Here is a 21137-nt window from a genome sequence, read left to right as displayed (position 1 = left end):
CCCCACAAAGGCTTATATCCCATGATGCTTCATGGCACTCAAGAATGGCCAGGTGCCTGCAACAAAGGGGGTGAGTCCCTATAACTGTGTGGAAGACACACTCTGAGGAAGTAAGGACAGGAAAGCACATATGATTTCCTCTCGCAATTTAAAATCTGGCCTTAAGCATTTCTGTTGTCAAAGTAATAATCTACAGACCTAGGATACTTTTTTTTTTTTAATGAAAACTGCTCCTTAAAGAATAGATTACCCAGTTGTCAAATATTAACTGGCCATAAAGGTCCACATCTTTATGGCCAATTTATTTCTTGGCTCTCTGTTCTGTTCCATTGATCTATATGCCTGTTTGTATGCCAGTGCCATGCTGTTTTGATTATTATAGTCATATAGTATAGTTTGATATCGGTTAGCATGATTCCTCCAACTTTATTCTTTTTTCTTAAGACTGCTGTGGCTATTTGGGATCTTTTGTGATTCCATATAAATTTTTGAAATATTTGTTCTAGTTCTGTGAAATATGCCATTAATATCTCGATAAGAATTGCATTGAATGTATAGACTGCTTTGGGTAGTATGAAGATTTTAATGTTAATTCTTTCTATCCATAAAGTGGTATATGCTTTCACTTATTTGTATCTTCTTCAATTTCTTTTTTCAGTGTCTAATAATTTTCAAAGTACAGGTCATTTACATCTTGGTTAAATTTATTCTGAGGTATTTATTTTTAATGAAGTAAGCCAGTCAGAGAAAAACAAGCACCATATGATTTCACTTATATATGAAATCTAATGAGCAAAGTAAACTAACAAACAAAACAGAAACAGACTCGTAGAGACATAGAACAGACTGACAGCTGTCAGAGGGGAGGGGAGTTGGGGGACTGGGTGAAAAAAGTGAAGGGGTTAAGGAAAAAAAAAACAAAGCCTCATAGACACAGGCAACAGTATGGTGATTACCAGAGGGAAAGGGGGGTGAAGGGAGGTAGAAGAGGGTAAGTGGGGGATAAATGGTGATGGAAGGAAATGACTTGGGGGGTGAATACACAATGCAAGATGATTTATTATAGAATTGTATACCTGAAACTTACATAATTTTATTAACCGATGTCACCCCAATAGATTCAAGAAAATATTTTAAAAAGAAAGAATAGATCATCCTAGCGTGGCTGTGTGAGTGGCTTTGAAGGAGGGAGTGAAGTGTGGCCAGTCTGTTGGACCTGGGCCTGGGGAGCTGGGCCTGCCTTCTCAGCTCTGCACCTGAGCAACTTTGTAAAAGACAACTATGTTCTTGGAACCTCAATTTCTAATTATCTAAATGCAAACAATTTGCAAAGTCTAAATTGTTATATTGATGTGAGTGATTATGCATATTGATGTCTAGATTATTGCATTTTGAGACTATAGTAGAGTGAAGGTTACAGATAGAGTGAAAATTCAAACATGTATTGAGAGTCTGCTTTGGGTTAGGCAATGTGCTGGTTTCTTTTTGTGTGTGCGTGTGTGGTTCTAGTTATGTCCTTTTCATACCAGTCTTGTAAAGAGAAATTATTAGTTTATTTTATAGGTAAAATAACTGGGATTCAGAGAGTTACCTAGAGTCCCAGAGGCAATAAACAAAGGGGATGGGATTCTAATTCTGGAATTACTTGACTTCATACTTGTGCTTTAACTGGGCTAAGCGGCCGCTCATACACAATGAATAATACTATTGGAGAATATCTTAGGTAAGTCCTTTACTGACATGCAATTTCCCTGAACAATAAAATGAGAGTGCTTTATGGTCAGATGAACCTTTTTGAAACTACAAAAAATACATAAGGATCACTTATTTTTTAAAAAACTCTTATGATGTGACATTTACCACTATCCTTTCTGAAAATGGGAAACTACAACTGAAAAGTCCAAAGTAGGATTAAGGATTTAGTTTGGAACATGGCATTTATTTAGATTATAGTTTAATAATAACTGGTGGATTATTCATTTCAGAAGATTAATTGGATCTCTGACAAACTTTCATAAGAATAACTATCATATAATGGTGTTTATTGGTGGCTCAATGCTGGCTAAGGGACTGTTGATCTCACTCTTCCTAGCTCCTTTCTAAGTCAGAAGTGCTATTATTTCCAGTTTTTCAGATGAGAAGGAGATAGAGAAACACAGAGGGGAGGTTCCAGTCCAAGAAGGGCTGCCTTACCTTCAAGATGATGCTCTGCTGTCTCTCCTCCTGATTCTAAGACAGCAACGGAGGGATGCTGACGCAAAAAACAAAATAACAAGAGATTAGGCAAGCTTTCTAAGGATCAGGTCCACTCTCATGAAGATCTGACCTTTCTGATTTCTACATTGCTTAAGTTATTAAAAAAATGTGCATCCTCATGTTTACTATGACACCAGTAATAAATGTAAGAACATTATATTTTCTTGCCAGGATGCTGAGTCAGGTTTACATAATTGTAAAAAGGAAAATGAGCACATACTCTGGTTTGCAGAACAACTGCCCAGATGATCACAAGTTCTTGAATTTCAGTTGTGACCCGTGTTTTAGGCAATTGGTTTTCCTTAGTCTAGGATGACAGAACAGAGTTGTAAAAAATGGAACGCTTAAAGGTATTTTTTTGGAAAAGAACTTTCTTTTCTCTATTCTCTCTTTTTTTGAAGGAGATAGTATGTGAGGCTACATATTATCAGATAATTCCTTGGACTAAAGTTTTCAGTTTCCATCTGCTAATTTAATTTTATTTATTTTTGGTAAGAATGAGTGCTCCCAATTATTTAGCACTAATCACATGGTAGGTACTTTCTGAAGGCTTTATGGCTATTAACTTAATTATTTACTAACTTAATTCATAACCATATTTTGAGGTAAGTACAACTGGTGTTATATTTTAGACTGTGAAAGAAGATGTGGAGAAAATGAGACCTGTCCCAAGCCTACATTGATGGTACTCTTTGGAAATGAGTCTTCGGTCCCGTGTTATCTGATGTTATATGTCTGTTTTTAAGCACTATCCTATAAGTTTTAAGCAGCATCTTTATTAAGCCATTGAAACAAGTTTCTGTAGAGACCAAAACCGATAATAATAATGACAACACTTTCATAACACCTGTGTTAACACACTTACTCCTCAGAACAATACTGTCAGGTAGGTAGTGTTTTCATATAAATTTTATGGGTTAGCCACTAAATACTATTAATTCAATTAGTATAACTAAATATAAGTGCAATTATTTTAAAGAATTACTCTTTAAAAATGTATGAGCATATGCATTTCAGGCTTTGATTCATTTTCAGTTGGTCTGCCAATGAAGATGAGCATTTTTTATTTTGGATACGTTATGTTTGAAATTTCTATTGTTTCTCATGTGAGATATCAGGTTGACAGTTGGATGTTCAAGTCTGAACAACTAGATATTCAAGCCTGGAGACACTTGGTGTCAAAGAGAATGAATTAATTAATACCAAAGGCTGATAGGTCAGAGTCAGGGAGCATTAAAAGGCAGACAGAATGGATTTTGCTAGTAGTTCTAGCTCTGTCTTTCACACAGTGGGACCTGGACCAAGGTTTTTCATCTCATTGAGCCTCAGTTGCTTCCATTATGAAATGGGCATTTATTCAACAGACATGTATTGAATGCCTGCACTGCTCCAGGTACTGTTCTAGGTGCTGGACACAGCCAGGAACAAAACATACAGAAATGCTCACTCTTGTTGAGTTTATATTCTAGTATTAAGGGACAATGTGCAGAGTCAGGTAATAAACCAATGAAAAAGTGATCATATATATATAATCATGCCAAATGCTTGTAAGTATCAAAGAGAACAAGGGAGCAGGGAGGTGTGAGAGAGTGTCGGCTGGAATAGAGATGGGGAGCTGAGGATGGTGGAGAGTTAAATTGTAAAAATTGTAAATGGGATAGTCTAGGAAATCCCCATTGAGAAACAAAGATTCTAAGCAGGGGAGAGGGAAGAGGTCATGCAGAAGATATCTGTGAGAAGACTTTTCCAGCAGAAAGAGGAGCTGGTGCAAAGCCTTTGAAGGCAGGAAGCTGACTGATAGGATCAAAGGGTGTGTGTGTGTGTCTAATTAAGTTAATAACAATGTACCTACCTACATAGTTTAAGTTTAAAAAATTTGGCTCTCAAAAGAAATTTCAATCATTGTACTGTTGATATTTGGCTCTGTTGACTAATGAGTTTGACAACAACTGCCTAGGTGCTTTATAAGTACATCTTTCTTAGTCTGCACATTAATCCACAAATTGGAAATACTCTTCCCAAACACATGAAAAGGAGTGGCCCAAATGTATCTGCTGTGATATCTGCCATGTGATCTGTGAGGATTATCATGTGAGTGTTTTCTCCAAATGCCAAGAACCATTCATATTAGGAAGAAACTGTATTACTTATTTGTTCGCACTGAAAAGTGGAATGATCAGAGCCTGGAGATATGTATTTGTCCCCACCAGTGTCTTCAGCCATACTTGCATCAAAGTTTAGGGATGATGTGAATAAGTAAATACAGAATCAGAATTTTTTAATCTCTTCCAGCTGAACTCCATCATTTCTTAGTTGAAGATAAGTAAGGCCAAATGACTTTGTTCCAATAACATAACCATTAACAGGAAAGAATTTGGGAGGTACAGCCAGGGGGACCAGATCTCTGTTTCTTGGTGATGATACCCATACACACCTGTGAGCAGGTGAGCCCAGACTACCAAGGAAGGCACCAGGTATCATCTACAGATTTTCTGAAGACTAGACTGTTTCTCAGAAATGGCCATCAGGACTTGTCTGTAGATATAAATGCAAAGATTGAACAAAGATATCTTGAATAATTCTAGTAATTCATGGATTCAGTTTGCATAGGACAATGGATTCTTCAAGGCCACACTAAGTGGAGTTCCATTGGCAGGAGTAAGATTTCATTGCTTGTTTTGAGTTGTGCTTACTGTGCGGGAGGGAAAAAGAGAGTCTTGGGATCTGTACTGTATTGTGACAATTTAATTTCTCCCTCTTAAACATTTAATCTTCTAGAATGTAAAATCCTCTGGGAGCTGAGACTATGTCTACTCTTGCCAAAATTGTAACTCTTATCATCTAGTTTATAGTTAGTACTCAATAACCATTTACGGCATGAATAAATTCTACCTCATTCCACAAACTTGCTAACTCATAATCCCATCATAGGCTGAAGAGATGCCCACATAGGCTACTTCCAATGTCACCAATTTGGACCAAGAGAGAGATATATACATAATTGCCCAGGAAAATGTAGAGCCACATGCTTTAAGGTTCAGTATCTAAAATTAGGAGGGAATGATGATCCTGCTGGACTGTGTAATGCATGAAAGCAGGAACTATATTTTTCTCAATCACCATTGTATCTCATGTCTTTAAAGTAACTTTCCTACATTAGTTGTTAATAATTAGTTTTTAAAAAATTAATTGATCAAAAAAGATATTTGAGGCATAGCAATGATAAAAATGAACTGAATCCAGGATTAAGAGGTAAACAGAGTTATGAGGGTCTTGGGATGAGCTTCACTGGTCGAATTTCTCTTCATCACCTATTTGTGGGTAATGAATACCATCCTAGGAATGGGCACACAGGAGACACACAAGAAGTATTATTTTGAGGTATATCATTCTTAAGGAAATCAAGAGCTGTCCCAATAGAGCCTCAATTGATAGAAAATTGGCTGAGTTAATAGGACAATTAATGTAAAAAATTGTGTTCAGAATTTGATTTTCTAAAATATTTTTATTTAGTGTTATCTTAAATTTCTTTGTCAAATGTTTTTAAATGGTTGTGTGAAATACCAGTCAACAAAATCTTAAAATGTTCAAATATCAAACCTTTGTTGAATAAATTATAATGTTTCAAATAGTGGTTAAGCGGAGGCTATTCTGTTTACTAGTAGGTCTTAATTCTCACTGTAGAGAGTAAGTAGTCTTATAATATACTTATGAAATTGTCTTTTGATCTTCATTTTTATCTGTATGAATATAAACAAAATGAGACATGGTAGTTGCCTCACTGATATATAACAAAGTCCCTCAATGTTGAAAAGCAGTGGCATTAGTGATGGTTTTCATCCCCAAGAACTGTACATGGTTACATTGTTATATGAATAGTTTTCTTAGAGCTGTGATGGATAATAGCCCAATAAAAATGGAAAAAATAGTATGTTTTTAACTTTCTGTCTTTATCCATAAATCAGGCTATATGAGCTATTCAACTACATAAAGATAAAACAGAATGTTATGATTTTTAGTCTCTTATGGGTATTCTTAATTATTATCTGGAACTAAAGAAAGATCAGTGAAGACCCTTTAAATGGTCCAAAATTGGTCCAAAACTCCAAGCTGAGCTATACTTCAATTTGGATGTGAGTAGCAGAAGGAAGCATGATTTACCCCTTTTAAAAAAAGAAGTGAAGAGCTGCCTTTTGTCACACAATTATCTTTTAATACAACACTATAAGCATGTCCATAATATTAAATCACAAAAAGAACTCTGAAAGGAAAATGGAATATGTAATATTGCCTTCTGCTTGTTTCTGAAGGGATGAGCTATTGTTCCAGAGATTTTACAGTTCTATAATAAAAGAGTAGCTAAAAAAGATTTGCTTATTTGACATTTCCATTTCTTATTTTAGTGCATATTATTAGGTTATTCACTTTATTTTATTTTTTCTTTTAAATAGCAAATGACTCCATTTTATTTATTTATTTATTTGTTTGTTTGTTTGTTTATTTACATTTAACTCTATTTTGTATTAGTTTCAGATGTACAGCATAGTGGACAGACAATGATATACTTTATACAGTAATCCCCCTTGCCCCCAGTATTTTAAGTACCCACCTGGCACCATACATAGTTATTACAATATCATTGTCCATACTCGCCAAGCATGATTTATTCTGAGTGACTTTGCTTTTGGAAATTTACCAACTTGTAACGTGAAGAAAATTAAGTGGAGATAACAATTATGCAAAAATAATTGGCATCATGCCTGGTACAAATAGGCACTTGGAAATGTTACTTCCTGCCACTCCTCTCTAATCCTTTCGCTTCACCACTTAAAAGCCCTTAAAAGCCCTGAATCATGAATGCTCAGCTACATTATGTCTGGGCATCATGACCCATGACGTTCCACTCCCAAGAAAGAATGCCTTCTGATGTTGACCCTATCTCCTTTCCCCTCTCCCCTTTCTCCTTTCTTTATTACTTCAAATTAGGACATTCAGGTAGTTGAAAGTACATTAATAATGCCTAGGTCACTAGCCACATAAGAGATGTTAATTAACAGTTAATTTTTAATTAAGAATGAAGAGGGAAAAAACACACACACAAAAAAACCCCTGAGATGTTTTAGGCCATTGCTAATCTGATATTAGCAGTGCTCTGATCCTCATTTTCCCCCTACCACATAAGATGCCACAGAGGATGGCTCTTTCTTTTTGCACATGCCAGGACTGAAGCCCTTGCTTCTCTAATCAGTATGCTTGTTCTATGAATGGGGGCATGTAAGGCCTCTTGCTCCTCTAAAGTGATTCTTGGGAAACAGTCTTCATGAAGCACCACGCCCAAAAGTAGCGGTGGTGGTGTTCCGGTTGTGATTGGAAGCCTCAGGTTGACCTTGACCAGTTGAGAAAAACAAACAACCTAATGACCTACTTCTGCCTCCTGTTAAGACCTTGCCTAAGTTTTGGGGAAGCTCTCTTTACCATAGGAGGCTCTGTTGCAAACTTAGGTTCTAGTCAGTTTTATTGACCTCTCTTGGCTTGATATCTCTCTGTCCTTACTTGTGACTCTAGGTTTTGGTTTTGGGTTTAGATTTGTTTATCCTCTAGGAACTAAATTGGACCCTCCTTGTGTTTCTGAACTTAGTGCTGTTACATCTGGGTTCAGATATGTATTTACTTGCTTTAGTTCCTGATTTCATTTCTGATCTTTGCTTTTGGAGGGGAATGTTTGTCCTTCAAATTATGTCCCTTAAACCAGCCTCCTTCATATTTTCTTTCAAATGACATTACTTGCTGAAATCTTCTTCAGTATTCAAAAGCTAGTTAAATTGCATTCTCTTCCAAGAAGCCTTTCCCAATCCTCCCAGTTAGAATAAATGTCTTTCCACTTGGCCCTAGTGTTTTCTGTACATCTCTCCAGTTTTGCCTTACATGTGCAACTGTCTTGATAACAAGGATCATCTATCAAGCCTCTGCCTCTGCAAGGTAGTACCTTGATTTACTAAATTGAAGTGCTGGCCATTCCACTAATGTAATGCCTTGTAGTTGTCACAGTTCAAGTGCTGATCATAGATGTCATCTAAACTGGAGCTATAGGACCTATGGCATACAAGAACAGGCCTGTTTACTATCAGGCTTTGTATGGTCAAGTCCCACACTTGATCGTTATTCCAAAGAGGTAAAACAACAACAACAACAACAACAACAACAACAAAACTACTGTATGAGGTCAGATGCAAAGGACAGGACACAAGTTGGAACACATTTCTGAGAAGACCTGAAATACAGCTGTATGTAATCGTGGATAGGATGCCCATGGATTTGTTTTCCAATTTCTATAAAACAAAGGTGAAGGGGGCACCAGCTGAAGTTGAGAAGGGCAAACTGTAGAGAAATCTAAAGGAACGACTATTTTTTACAGTGAGTAACATGCATAATAAAGCCATGCGTCTAACCTACCACTCCATGAGAGGTTTGTACAAATTTACAATGCTCCTCTAGTATCCTTCTGTAAACCAGATGTGGTGTAGTAGAAAGCGAGCTTAGTTTGACTTGGATTCAGGCAGTTTGATTTAGGATCTGACATTCCCCTACCAGATATGTGAGCATGGTAAAATCACTTAAATACTCTGATCCTCATTTTCCCCCTACCACCTGCAAAATGGGAATATAATAGATCCTGCTGGTGCTTATACCTATCCTGTTTTCCAGGCCAGTGCACCCAACCTCCAGCTGCTAGGAATGCTGGCTGATAATGGTTCATAGGTGTCTCCTTACAAGGAGAAAGGCCCTTGTCCGACATTTACACCCCCTTCCTCTGATAGTTCACTCTGTGGTAGTTGACATGAGTGATGAGAAATAATAATGCCTGCCTCAGAGAGTTGTTAGGATGAAATAAGATAGCATATGTGAAAATGCCTAGGATGCTCATTGCTAATCTTTAAGGATAGAATCATGTCAGAGTATAGTCATTACTTTTGCACTATCTAGGTCAGAATTCTGGGTGGAATAGTTGGCACATCAAAATGACAGCTTTTATGTCCTCATACATGGAAAATCTTTCTAAATCCTCAGAGGAAATGCTGCATTATGGTAGTGCCAATGACATGTAAGAAAAGAGAATGTTTTCCTCCAATGTTTCTTCCTTAACAACTTCCTGGAAAATGACAAATATTCATACTTTTAGATAAGTAGAACATTTGATTTGGCTCATGGCTACTCTCAACCAATGAAAGCTGATTTGAGATTTGCTTTTTAGATTTTAAAAATAAGCAATTCTCATAGCAAATAATAGTAGTAATAATTGTACTATTTATTGAATGGCTATTGTGTATTAATTACTCTACATGCCCTCATCATATTAGTTAATCTTTCAAGGTAGTTATAATTACCTCAAATTTACACACAAGAAACTGGGGACTTTATCATTTTATGACTTGCTGAAATGTCACATTAACGACAAGTGTATCAGACTCAGGTTTGGAAGCCAGGTTTCTTTAACCATATGGTCTATGCTTTGTAGAGCTAAGTTAGGGCTGCGTGAAGATAAGTTCATGATCACATTTTTGTTTTACAAATTAGACCCAGGCTTAAATACTAGAACATGGAAGAAGTGTGAGTATCATGGCATGAACTGCTCTTAGCTCAGATATTTACAAAGAACCACCAAAAGGTTTGCTAAAGGAGTTCTCTCATTTATTTACTGGTGAATCATAACTTAGATATTGATGGCACAATTATTTCATAAAATATGGTAATGTGGGATAACATTAGGGGTTGCAATACTTACACATTTCACAGCCTGAGGAATAAAAGCATCCCAACCCCGGGTGCAGAATTGCTCAATTTTTCATGGACATTGTGTGCACATGGTTCAAACATAGAAGGAAATGTGGGTAATGATAGGTTTGGCCAACTCAGTGACTACAAAAGATAAACACAAGCTACCAATAGTGAGATCAGATTAACCTGAGTTCAGGAAGCTAGGTAAGAATGTTATTGCTAAATAGAAATATTTCAAGTCTCCCATGAAATATTTTTGGCATTGCCTCTAAATATTTTCAACAAATGCTCTCCAAAATTGGTTACTGCTTGAGGAATGTTGTTCACTTTTTCCTTCAAATATGATGCTTAAACAATATAGTACCTTCTAATGTGAATTTACTCTGAAAAGATACTTTAAATGCACCAATGAATGACCCATGGAAATTCTCGCTGAAGTCACATTAATTGTATTCTTAACAATTGCCCAAAATTCATGATGCTAATAATGATTACTTATTAATTTGTATCTGATCTGAGGATTCATTCAGCTTACCTTTACTAGATGGATTGTAATCTTTCTTTTCTCATTCTTTTTATGTTTATTTTTTCTTAAAGCTAGTCAAATTTTCTCAAGTCATGGGAAGAAATGATAATATGACACAACAGTAAACTGAAGACTAGCTGACCAAACAGGGTAATTAAAATAAGTAACAAGTTTAGAATGAATATAGAGATTACTGAAAACTTTCCTGATAATGTTTGGTTACCCATTAGAGCAGTATATTTAAGCTTGATTTTATAATAGCTCATGTATCTTGAAGATGTTATTTTTAAGACAAGAACTCACATATCAGAAATTTGAATTCTTTCCTGAAATATGCAAAAGTTTACATTTTCAAAAGCAAACCATATTGTGGCCTTGTTATAGTGATTCTTTGAGAAAACTCAACTTTGTGTGGTGATTGGATTGAGGAACTTTCAAGGATATGACATTTACTCTTTCAGACAGTTCCCTCAGATGAGACCAACACTTTTGTGGTTCCATGTGTAAATTCATCACTAGGACAACTTCAGAAAGAAATGATAATGATGACCAACTCCTAGTTCACTAGATGGAGAGTCTTATGCTCAAAGGGATTGAGTAATTTTCTCAAGAAACTCAGGATGTGCCAGAAACCAGTTCCCTGACATCCTGGCCAGTTTAGACTACCTGAAAAGTTCTTTAAAAAAAGGAGAAATTGACCAAAATCATTTAGTAGGTTTAATGTACAGCCTTTAATATTGTAGGTCAGACTACATTATCTGAGGTTAATCTGGTCTGGGGAGCATGTAATGATATCATTTTAATAGTTGAGAGCTCTATAAATGTTTCATTATGAAAAAATAACCCAAATCTCTCAATGAAAAGGAAATAAAGAGAAATGTATTTGTTTAGATCAGTCCATAATATACAGACCTAAATCCAACTTAGGTTACTACATAAGGATTCTTTAGGGAAGTCTTCAAATAAATTTAATATTTAGAGCCTTTGTCCCACTTTGTAAGTAGAAATCCCTTATTCATGAAAAATACACCCAAATATTTCTAATTCCTTGAATTGTATCTTCATTTTAGGCTCTGAAAAAAAGCACAATAAAATAAAAATATAGTCTATAATGTAGAAAGTAAACTTTGTGACTTCTAAGACAAATCCTAGATATGCCCTTGAGTAGCCCAGTAATTCCTAATTCTTATGCACACTGGGATTACATATGATAAATTTACCCAATCTGCTGGCATTATCAGCAAATGCAGAAAAAATAATTGTCAACATTAACAATGCCTTATAAGTGATCTCCTTATTCCAGAATACAAACGCCATAGAACTTTAAAATATTCTGGAAGCAAAAAGGTTTAGATAAGTCTGTCTCAATTATTATAATGCTGAGGAACTTGGACAAACAGGGCACACACAATTATCTTCATAATTTCTTGATTATGCAGGTGTTGTCTACTGTGCAGTTTCTTTATTATGATGCTTCATGGGCTAATGCTCTTTTATCAGATGGGCATCATGAGTGAATGAAAGAGATTTGTAGATTCTTAGTCCTAGAAGAGATTTGTAGCTCATAGTACGTGAATAAGAGGGCAGGCTCTAGAATTCGATATCAGACTTTGAAACTTGCTCAGTTGCTTAGACCTATGGGACCTTGGACAATGCTTCAGTGTTCTCATCTGAGGGCAAATTGAGCATAATAGTACTACCAACTTCTGAAGGCCATTGTGAAGAATAAATGACTTACTACATGGAATGCATTAAGGAAACCTCCTAGCTTGTAAAAAATATACTGTTAAATATTCTCTGGTATAACTGCCCAAGATTCTCATTTAATAGATGAGGGAAGGGAAATCCATCAGGATCAAATGTTTTTCTTTTTAATTTCATAGAATAGAAGTTTATCTGCCAAAGATTTAAATTCATATAATGAATCCCAATGGATTCTGCACTTAGTAATGTCATCTGGTGCTGACAGCTGTTTTGGACTTTGGAAATCACCTTTTCATAAAAAAGTGAGTTCAGTATGACTCATATGATCCAGCATAAGATTATTTATGTCCCTTTAGAAGAACTGGGAATGCCCAATGACAAAAATAATTTCTTCCCACCCACTGTCAGACATCTACAATTCCCTTTACTTAAAGGATTTGTTCCCTGTTCAAACACACGTCTTTTATTTTTACTAGGGAGGACACTTAAAGTTTTATTAATCATTCATGTCAAATTGTGGAAGACAAATAAAAAATGAGGTTTTGAAAAAGAAGAAAAAAAGAAATAAAATGAGGATCCTGGGTGTAAGAAGTAGAGCATAGAATTGGAGTGGTTTGGGAACTTTGATAGCAGACTTCTCTACAATTTTGAACAGAATTAACTCTCTATATGAATATTCATAAAGGAACATCAGTCCTGGAATTAATGATTCTTAGTCTGTTTGCAATCCACTAAGCCATGTGTTGGGCACAGAAAGACCAATCAGATAAGAGAAAGAAACACACACACACACACACAAATTACAACAAATTGTTTAACACAGCAGAGCTGATGGGTTGAGTAGGAGTCAGTAGGAAATCACAGCACCTCTCAGTCTTGCAACTAAAGTACCTCCGGTGGCATAGGAGAGTACATATGGAGCCTAGGGATTTGGGACCAGCAGTAGAAGCCCAATGGCCCACATAAGTGTGAAATTCTCTGGAAAGCTTTTGTTTTAACTGAAAAATACAAGCAACATTTTTTTACTTAATTTTTCCTTCATTAGTTCAATGCATCATAAAAGTAATATTTTAATTTGCTTTATTCCCATTAAAACTGATGTTCCAGGGAGATACCCATCTCAATCCCATGGCTTCTTGTACAATCTGACATTATGCTGTATTACTCTGAAGACCAAGGTACTCCAACCTGGTGCTTGGAGGTATGGAAGCATGCAACCTAATACCTGTGTTCATGTCTTTATTTATTCAACCTCCAAGTTACCTGTATGTATTGTTAAAGGTTATAACTCATGGATTGAAAGGCAGCAAACATTAGAGTGAGCTATTCTTTCTCCTTCAAACACTAATTACAACCTGGTGATATACCAATACTATTTGGATCAATCACTAGTAGAGGGAGGAGAGGACCAGGGAAAAATTAAATCCACGAAAGAGCTGCATAGTGATCAAAACCCTTTAGAGTTGTTTAGAGTTCTGTCGGGCCTGACTTGCCTATTTTAAACCCAGTATTTATAGGTTTACTCCTTCTGTACTAAGCAGCATAAACAATGAGATGTTAGTATATGATTGGGCAATAACTAAAGCTAAACTGAAGCACAGTATGAGCATTCTCTACTCTCCCCACTCTCTTCCCCACTTTGGATATTGGTCAGAGTTTGTTATAATGATAACATTGTTTGCTTTTATTTGTGCAATAAAGGAAATCTATAATAATAAAAGCATAATATGCTAATTAGGCTGGACAGCTGAACATCCTTCCAGACGACCTTCTGGACAAAGCTGGGGCTGTGAGGGCTGAACCCCTTGCACAAATTTTGTGCATCAGGCCTCTAGTATATTATAATTTGTTATAACTTCCAGGCTGAACTAATATATTATACTTCAAGGTATTTTTTGAGGCTGTGTTTAAAATAATATTGATATCACAAATATCTTCAACTCAGTATTTAGACATGTCTTATTAAAAATTTTAGTGGGTAGCATTAATAAATGTTAACAAAAATTCACTTGTACCTAACACCATGCCTGGCATTTATTGCCATTTAATAAATATTAATTCAACTAGAGGCCCGTTGAGATTCATGCAATATGCCTTCCCTTCCCCTGGCTGCCGGCACCTGTTTTCCTCAGGCACCTGGGACCCAGGCCTCCACTTCGGCCAGAGCCTTCAGTCTTCGCTCTGCCGCTTCGTGTGTATGTATGCAAATTAACCGCCATCTTTGTTGGGTTAATTTGCATACTCTCCTGATTGGCTGGTGAGTGTAGTGGAGGGATGGTCAATTTACATGTTTGTCTATTATTGGGTAAGATTGATAAAAGAAAGAGACACATTAGTGAGTAAAAGTAATCACAGAATTCCTTTTAAGAACATAGTGAAATATAAAGAAAACACTGCCATAATTATACCCTAGGTAAGTTCTTGATATTTTCTATTACTTGTGTATTCTGGCAAATTAATATATAAGATCAAATCATTAACATTTCAAATAAATGGTGTTGTCACTTTACCTAGAAAAACATTTTTAAATTTTAAATGAGCCAAATGAATCATTTTTATCATTCTGTAATTTTAGCCACCTCTCACTACACAACATTTTGTATATGTGTGTGTTTCTATGTACAGCTTTTTAGGTTCTCTGAATTCCAGCTCAGGTTGACTAATGCTGATGAGACTTAGGATATCCCCTTCAGCTAGAGTGACAAGAAAGAACTCCTGAGTTTTTACTTACTAGTTATTGAATTACGACACATGCTTAAGTAAGAGGCTAAAACTCAAGAAAGAGCCACTTGAATTATTCAAAGTAAATCTTGTCCTCCTTCTGTTTTAGGAGAGGGGGGGCGGGGAAAGACCTGCTTCATCCCCATTCTTCTTATTATTTATAGATGGAAATTAGTTAAAATTTGTTAGTGTTGGCTATCTTTATTTTTTGCTTATTAAATATCTATAAGTCTTCTAGCTAATTGTTGATTATCCATGTGGTATGTAACTGTGAATTGTCACTTTTGAGTTCAGCTCCCTACATCTGAGTTCGTGTGCTAAATAACTTATGCCCTGATGATTATCGGTTAACGAGAAAAGAAAAAAAAACAGAGTTGGTCAACAATTGCAAAGAAATTATGAGAAATGGGATAAAACTGGGGGAATTGGATCACTTCTCCAGCCTTGCTCCATCTGCTTCAGTACTGGGAAGTAAAGTTAACTTCCCATTCTGTCTGGTCCACGCTTGCCTAATGAAAATGAAATTCCTGTCATGATTGTCTTTGAAAATATAGAACAAACAAGAGTTAATTTATCTTCTACTCCAATAGAAATCATTAGCACTTTTAATAGAAATGGATAATTTACAAATTATTAGCACGTTTTAAAAGACTGTCTTAACATCTATAAGCCTAACATGTAAAACTGAAACCAGAACACTTTAGGGAAGCACCACTGTGGTTCCTGCCTTCATATGCTTATGGGAAGTTCAAAAATACTCATTTTCCTGAGTTTTGTCAGTTTAGGTTTAGATTCAACATGCCATCTGTATGGAGGCAGATGTGGTCAGTGGGGTAGTAGAACAGAATTTGTTCCATGCAAAGCTTTCATTAGGTCACATTAAAGGAGGCTTTTATTTCCCATGACAGTATATTTTCCTTGACACGTAGATCCTCACCTGCTACCAAAAATGCAAATAATTATCATATGCAAAAATTTTAACCAAAATTTTAAGATAAACCTCATGTAGTTTCCTGTATATTTTTTTGTGTGGCTCCTAATAGCAAAGTTAATGAGAGATGTTTATACAATAGATGATCTAGCTACAGGAAAACAATACCTTATTATTTTTATTCTTTGACGCATCGGCCATGGGAAATTTATTGAGGAAAGGGACTTTAGGAGGAGATTTCCAAAATCTTCTGGAAATTCCACATATGGTCAAGGGACTCAGACCCATGACTCCTGGAGAGTGTCAGCAATGACATTGCGTAGGAATTGTTATTGCATCATGGTTCAGGAATCTATCACAGAGGAGTCCACAGAGGAAGCGGGCTTTTACGGTCACTGTTACCACTTGGTTGCTGGGCCAGGAGGACACATGGAAGACTTCCTCTATTCAGGAGTTGTATTATTTGCTCACCATGGACCAGGATCTTGGGGTTCAGTTCAGACCCTGTTTCATGGAAATTACTGTCAGGAGGGGAGAAAAATAAAATCACTAATAATACAGTATATTAGGCTACAGCAGTGGGACTTAACATCTATTTCCTGAACAAGCAACATCATTTTCACCTATGAACTTATAGAAATGCAAATTCCTGCCCCATCCCTTCTGAAACAGAAACTCTGCAGGTAGATTCTTATAATTTGTGTTTCAACAAGCCTTCTAGGTGATTCTGATATACCCACTAGGCTCAAAGTAGGCTCACAGAATAAGGGGAGAACAGATTGGGAGACCTGAACCCAAATGGTGGCAGGTTGAGGGCAGAGGATATTGTTGCCTGGACTTTGTAAAGATAAGCAGTTTGTTGAGAAAAAAAACAAAAGAAGGGAATAGGGAGCAGTGGAAGCAGAGTATTCCAGAGAGTACAGTAAGCTCAAAGAACCAAGAATGGAAAGACTGAAGCTGAGGGTGGAAAAGGAGACAGACAGATCCAGAGAGGAGTCTGTAGAGATCAGAAGGGGCCCAGTGAAGCAGGACTTCTATAATGACGAGGGGCCTAAACTGTGTCTTGAAGACCATGGTGTCCTGTAGACACTGAAATTAAATTGCATGGTTAGATTTGCATTTTAAAAAGTTCACTTGGCCTAAATGAGTGGATGGTGGAGAATGAAGCTTGAAGCTAAACCAGTTACTAGATTTCTATGATGATCCAGACCAGAGAAAGGAGAGCTTAGCCTAGTGTGGTGGGGCTAGGAAATGGGGAATGGTCCCAAATAGGGGAGATGTTACAAAAAGTTACTTGGTAAAACCACATCCTATATAATAAAAGCCTAATATGCAAATTAAACAAATGGTGGAACAACTGGTGGGATGACCAGTTGCTATGATGTGTACTGATCACCAGGAGGCAGACACTCAACACAGGAGCTGCCCCCAGCCTGCACAGCCCCAGGCTAGCCAAGATGGGTGCCAGTGGTGCCAGTGGGGGCCCTCCAATCACCCCACCAGATGACCCAGAGAGGGAAGCGACCGGCAGTGGAGGCAGGGCAATTGGGGGCAGGGCCGGCCAGTGAGTGGGCAGTGCCAAGCTGGCCAAGGTGGGTCCCAGCAGGCCCCCTCCCCCAATCGCCCCACAGATCAGCCCTGATCGCTGGCAAGGCCTAGGGACTCTACCCGTTGCATGAATTTCATGCACCAGGCCTCTAGTATTATAATATGTCACAAATGCTAAAGCTTATTATTTGTAGGTATGATAAGAAAAGCTGACAAGAGAGTGGAAAGAGAAATAAACAGAACTAAAAATTGTATGCACAGTATGACCCAATTTTTGAAATATATGTTCATAAATACATGTACAGTATTGGAAGATATATAGAAATGTCTTTATCTCTGGGTGATGAGATCACAGATAATTTTTGTTTTCTTATTTCCCAAATTTTCTACACTAAAAGTGAATCATATTTATAATCAGGAACTATAACTTTTAGGGAAGAAAGGAAGGAAAGAAGAAAAGGGGGAGGAGAGGAGAAAGAGTCCTATTTGAAAACTGAATGGGATAATGTATGGGAAGTCAGAATGGTTCTAGAAATACAGGTAAATTAGAGTACCTACAGGAGCCTTTTAAACTTAACCCACCTTAAAAAGTTACCTACACAGCAGGCCTGACAGACTATGAGATGGAGCTCAGATATATTGTGAGGAAGCAAGGGGTGGCAGGGGGAGATGAAGCAAGGGGTGGCAGGGGGAGATGGGGAGAATTGGACATGAGTGGGAGCCAGTTAGGGGAGTAAGGAGGTTGTGTCCTCCTGGACTGTCCATTCCACTGGTTTAGCCAGATCTACAAAAGTCACAAGAAGGCGATGTGCACGCAGGGAAGTTGTAGTCTTTGAGGCTGACTTCTTGGATAGAGGCTACGCTGCTAAAGCTATGCCCAGGATGGGCTGCCCAGATCCTGACCCACCCCAGGCCCTGCCTCGTGGATCCAGAGCTCCTGGTGCTCTATAGTTGTTGAAATTTGTGTTGCAAAAGAGGGGTGCTAAAGACCATTCTTTCATTGCCTTGGCAGCTACCTTTTTTTTCTGGACCAACTTCTTTGTTATAGGAAATGACAGTTCTAAAATAATGATGATGATGATGATGATGATGATGATGATGATGATGATGGGAATCTATGGGCGATTGGGTTATGCTCAGAAAGGTTTGGGATCATGTCATTCATGAAGTAACAAGTGGCTAGAATTTCAAGAAACCATAATAACAATAATGCATACTGTCACTTGTCACTATGATAAGCACTTTACAACATTATTATTTAATCTCACAACAACCCTATCAGATTGTTGTTGTTTTTAATATACCATTTACAGAGGAGAGAGACTGAGGCCTCAGACACCAGTGATTCTACTGAGTGTCGGGGCCTTGCTTTAAAACAAGATCATTTTTATTAAAAAGTCAGTACTAAGAGTTCTGAATATGAATGTTGATGATTGCACAACAATGAGAATGCAGTTAATGTCACTGAATGAATCGCACACTTAAGAATGGTTATGGTGGATTGCTTTCCAGACGACAGAGTGGAAGGCCAGTGAGTTGGTCATAATTGCAGAAGAAGAAATGAATGAAGACTATCCAGCAGAAATCCATGAGTATTTACCAACATTTGAGAATTCCATTGGTGCTGTGGATGACATGCTGAAGACCATGATGTCTGTTTCTGGAAATGAATTGTTACAGAAGTTAGACCCACTTGAATAAGCAAAAGTGGATTTAGTTTCTGATTACATATTAAATTCAGTGTTTTGGGTTTATCTGGCAACTCAGGGAGTTAATCTGAAGGAACACCCAGTAAAGCAGGAATTGGAAAGAATCAGAGTATACATGAACAGAGTCAAGGAAATAACTGAGAAGAAGACTGCCAAGCTAGACCAAGGTGAAGCTTCAAGATTTGTGAAAAATGCCCTCTGGGAACCAAAACCTAAAAATGCATCCAAAGTTGCCAGTAAAGGAAAAAGTAAAAAATAAACTTTTGGCTTTGATGTACACATGTTCAAAAAGTACATCATTTTTATTGTTTAACACAAACAGATGATAATTATGTGACAATGCAAGGTTTAAATGTATTTCTTATTGAATTCATATATAAAATTTACATTTGAATTTGTAATGCTAAATACATTTTACCCTAGAAAGATGAAGTTATCTTTAGTAATTTTCCTATAGCATACTGTGAGGTTTTTAACACTGTGGTATATTTTATATTTATAGTTTACCATCTCTCTTGACAGGACTCTGGTTTCCTTATATAGGTCAACCTTTCAAGTACTATTTTATAAACAACCCTTGAAATGTAAGTTCAATGTTCTTTGTAAATATTTGTCTATTTTAAATGAATAATGACTTTATGAAGTATGCTTTTTGAAGTCTGAAGTTATAAATACATGTGTTTTCACTATAAACAAGAAAAATTGAAATGACTTAAATGTATTTTTTTATGTTATTTCATCATGTTTTCATGATTTTGGGGAATTGCTTCTTTTGATATTTGAAGTGTGAATTTAAGACTTCAAGGTTATACTTTAACTTTTGGCACTCTGCCTATATGTCCCATCTGAAGTAAAATATATTCTCATTAATTGTGGATGGGAAATGAAGTTGTAATTGATGGCTGAATTTTGGCATAATGGCTACATACTATCAATAAAGGATGTCAATGTGTAAAAAAATAAAGAATGGTTATGATCCTAAATTTTATATCATATTTTTACCACATTTTTTAAAAAGCTAATTATTGCACAATGTACTATGTACAATGTGCAATGTACCATCATACATCATATTGCTATATTCCAAAGATATTTTGATGTGATCATTTTAATAATCCTTGGCATTAAGGAAATGCCTGCTATTTGAAGAGAAAAACAGGTGTCCTACAATCCTCCCTCATTTTTTCTTTCTCATCTACTTTCTCATCCTTCCTTTTCCTTCCTTTCACTTCTCCCCATTCTAAACAAATAATTAGAGGGACAGACTGCCCCTGCTCCTCAACACACACACACACACACACACACACACACACACACACACCGCACAGGAAATGAGCAAGTGAACTGACACAGTTCCTAAGGAATGAAAAAAGCCAAGGGACAGACCCCGTGAAGCCTAAAACCCTGGCTGCACTTCCTGAAACTCTCCCAGCCCCACCTTTTAGGCAAGTTTGCAGACAGGAGTGTGGTGATGCTACCCTCTGACACAAGGTGGGGTTTTGTATTGGGACACACTGGATATCACAAGGCTTTCTTTTATTAGCCTTTTGCACTTAGAAACCTTTCTACACCTAGATATGATTAAGGGCGACCCATAGAGCTCACCTCACTACACATTCCCTTCCCAAGCTGCAAGACCCCGAAAGCATCCAGGATGGAATCTGTGCAGAGCTTAAGATCCGCATCTAGAACACTTACTTATCACAGAAAAGATAAAATATCTTATTTTCTCAACATTTCTTTTTCTTTCACCATGATATATTTATGAAGGGAGGTAGTGCTTTCCTATGCTGTAGGGTTCCTCCACAAAGCCCTGCAAAGATGAAGGTGAGCCCGAGCCCCCCCCCCTCTCTCTCTTTCTTTTTCTCTCTCTGTTTCTTTTAAGAATATCAGTATATTGAAGAAAGGGGGTGAGAAGAAAGAAAAAGGAGGAGGAAGAGGAAGGAGAGAAACTATCAAAATAGGA

General features: G+C 36.9%; 1 protein-coding gene and 1 pseudogene across 1 annotated transcript in view; one reads left to right on the top strand and one right to left on the bottom strand.

Moving 5' to 3' along the window:
- Window positions 1-16202, bottom strand: part of LOC111827137 — a 34376-nt gene extending 18174 nt beyond the window's left edge. Inside the window, exons 1-3 of the mRNA XM_023758656.1 lie at window positions 16083-16202; window positions 2477-2563; window positions 2194-2251 (exon numbers count right to left, since the gene is read on the bottom strand). Of these exons, the coding sequence (XP_023614424.1) occupies window positions 2194-2251; window positions 2477-2563; window positions 16083-16202 (265 nt within the window). The remainder of the gene's footprint in view (window positions 1-2193; window positions 2252-2476; window positions 2564-16082) is intronic.
- Window positions 16203-17984: 1782 nt separating this feature from the next.
- Window positions 17985-19433, top strand: LOC102441325 (annotated as a pseudogene).
- Window positions 19434-21137: the final 1704 nt, after the last annotated feature.

Source organism: Myotis lucifugus, unplaced genomic scaffold, assembly GCF_000147115.1.
Source record: "Myotis lucifugus unplaced genomic scaffold, Myoluc2.0 scaffold_136, whole genome shotgun sequence".
In the NCBI taxonomy this organism is placed as follows: Eukaryota; Metazoa; Chordata; class Mammalia; order Chiroptera; family Vespertilionidae; genus Myotis; species Myotis lucifugus.
The sequence above is the reverse complement of the archived record's forward strand: the minus strand, read 5'-3'. Positions and strand labels throughout refer to the sequence as shown.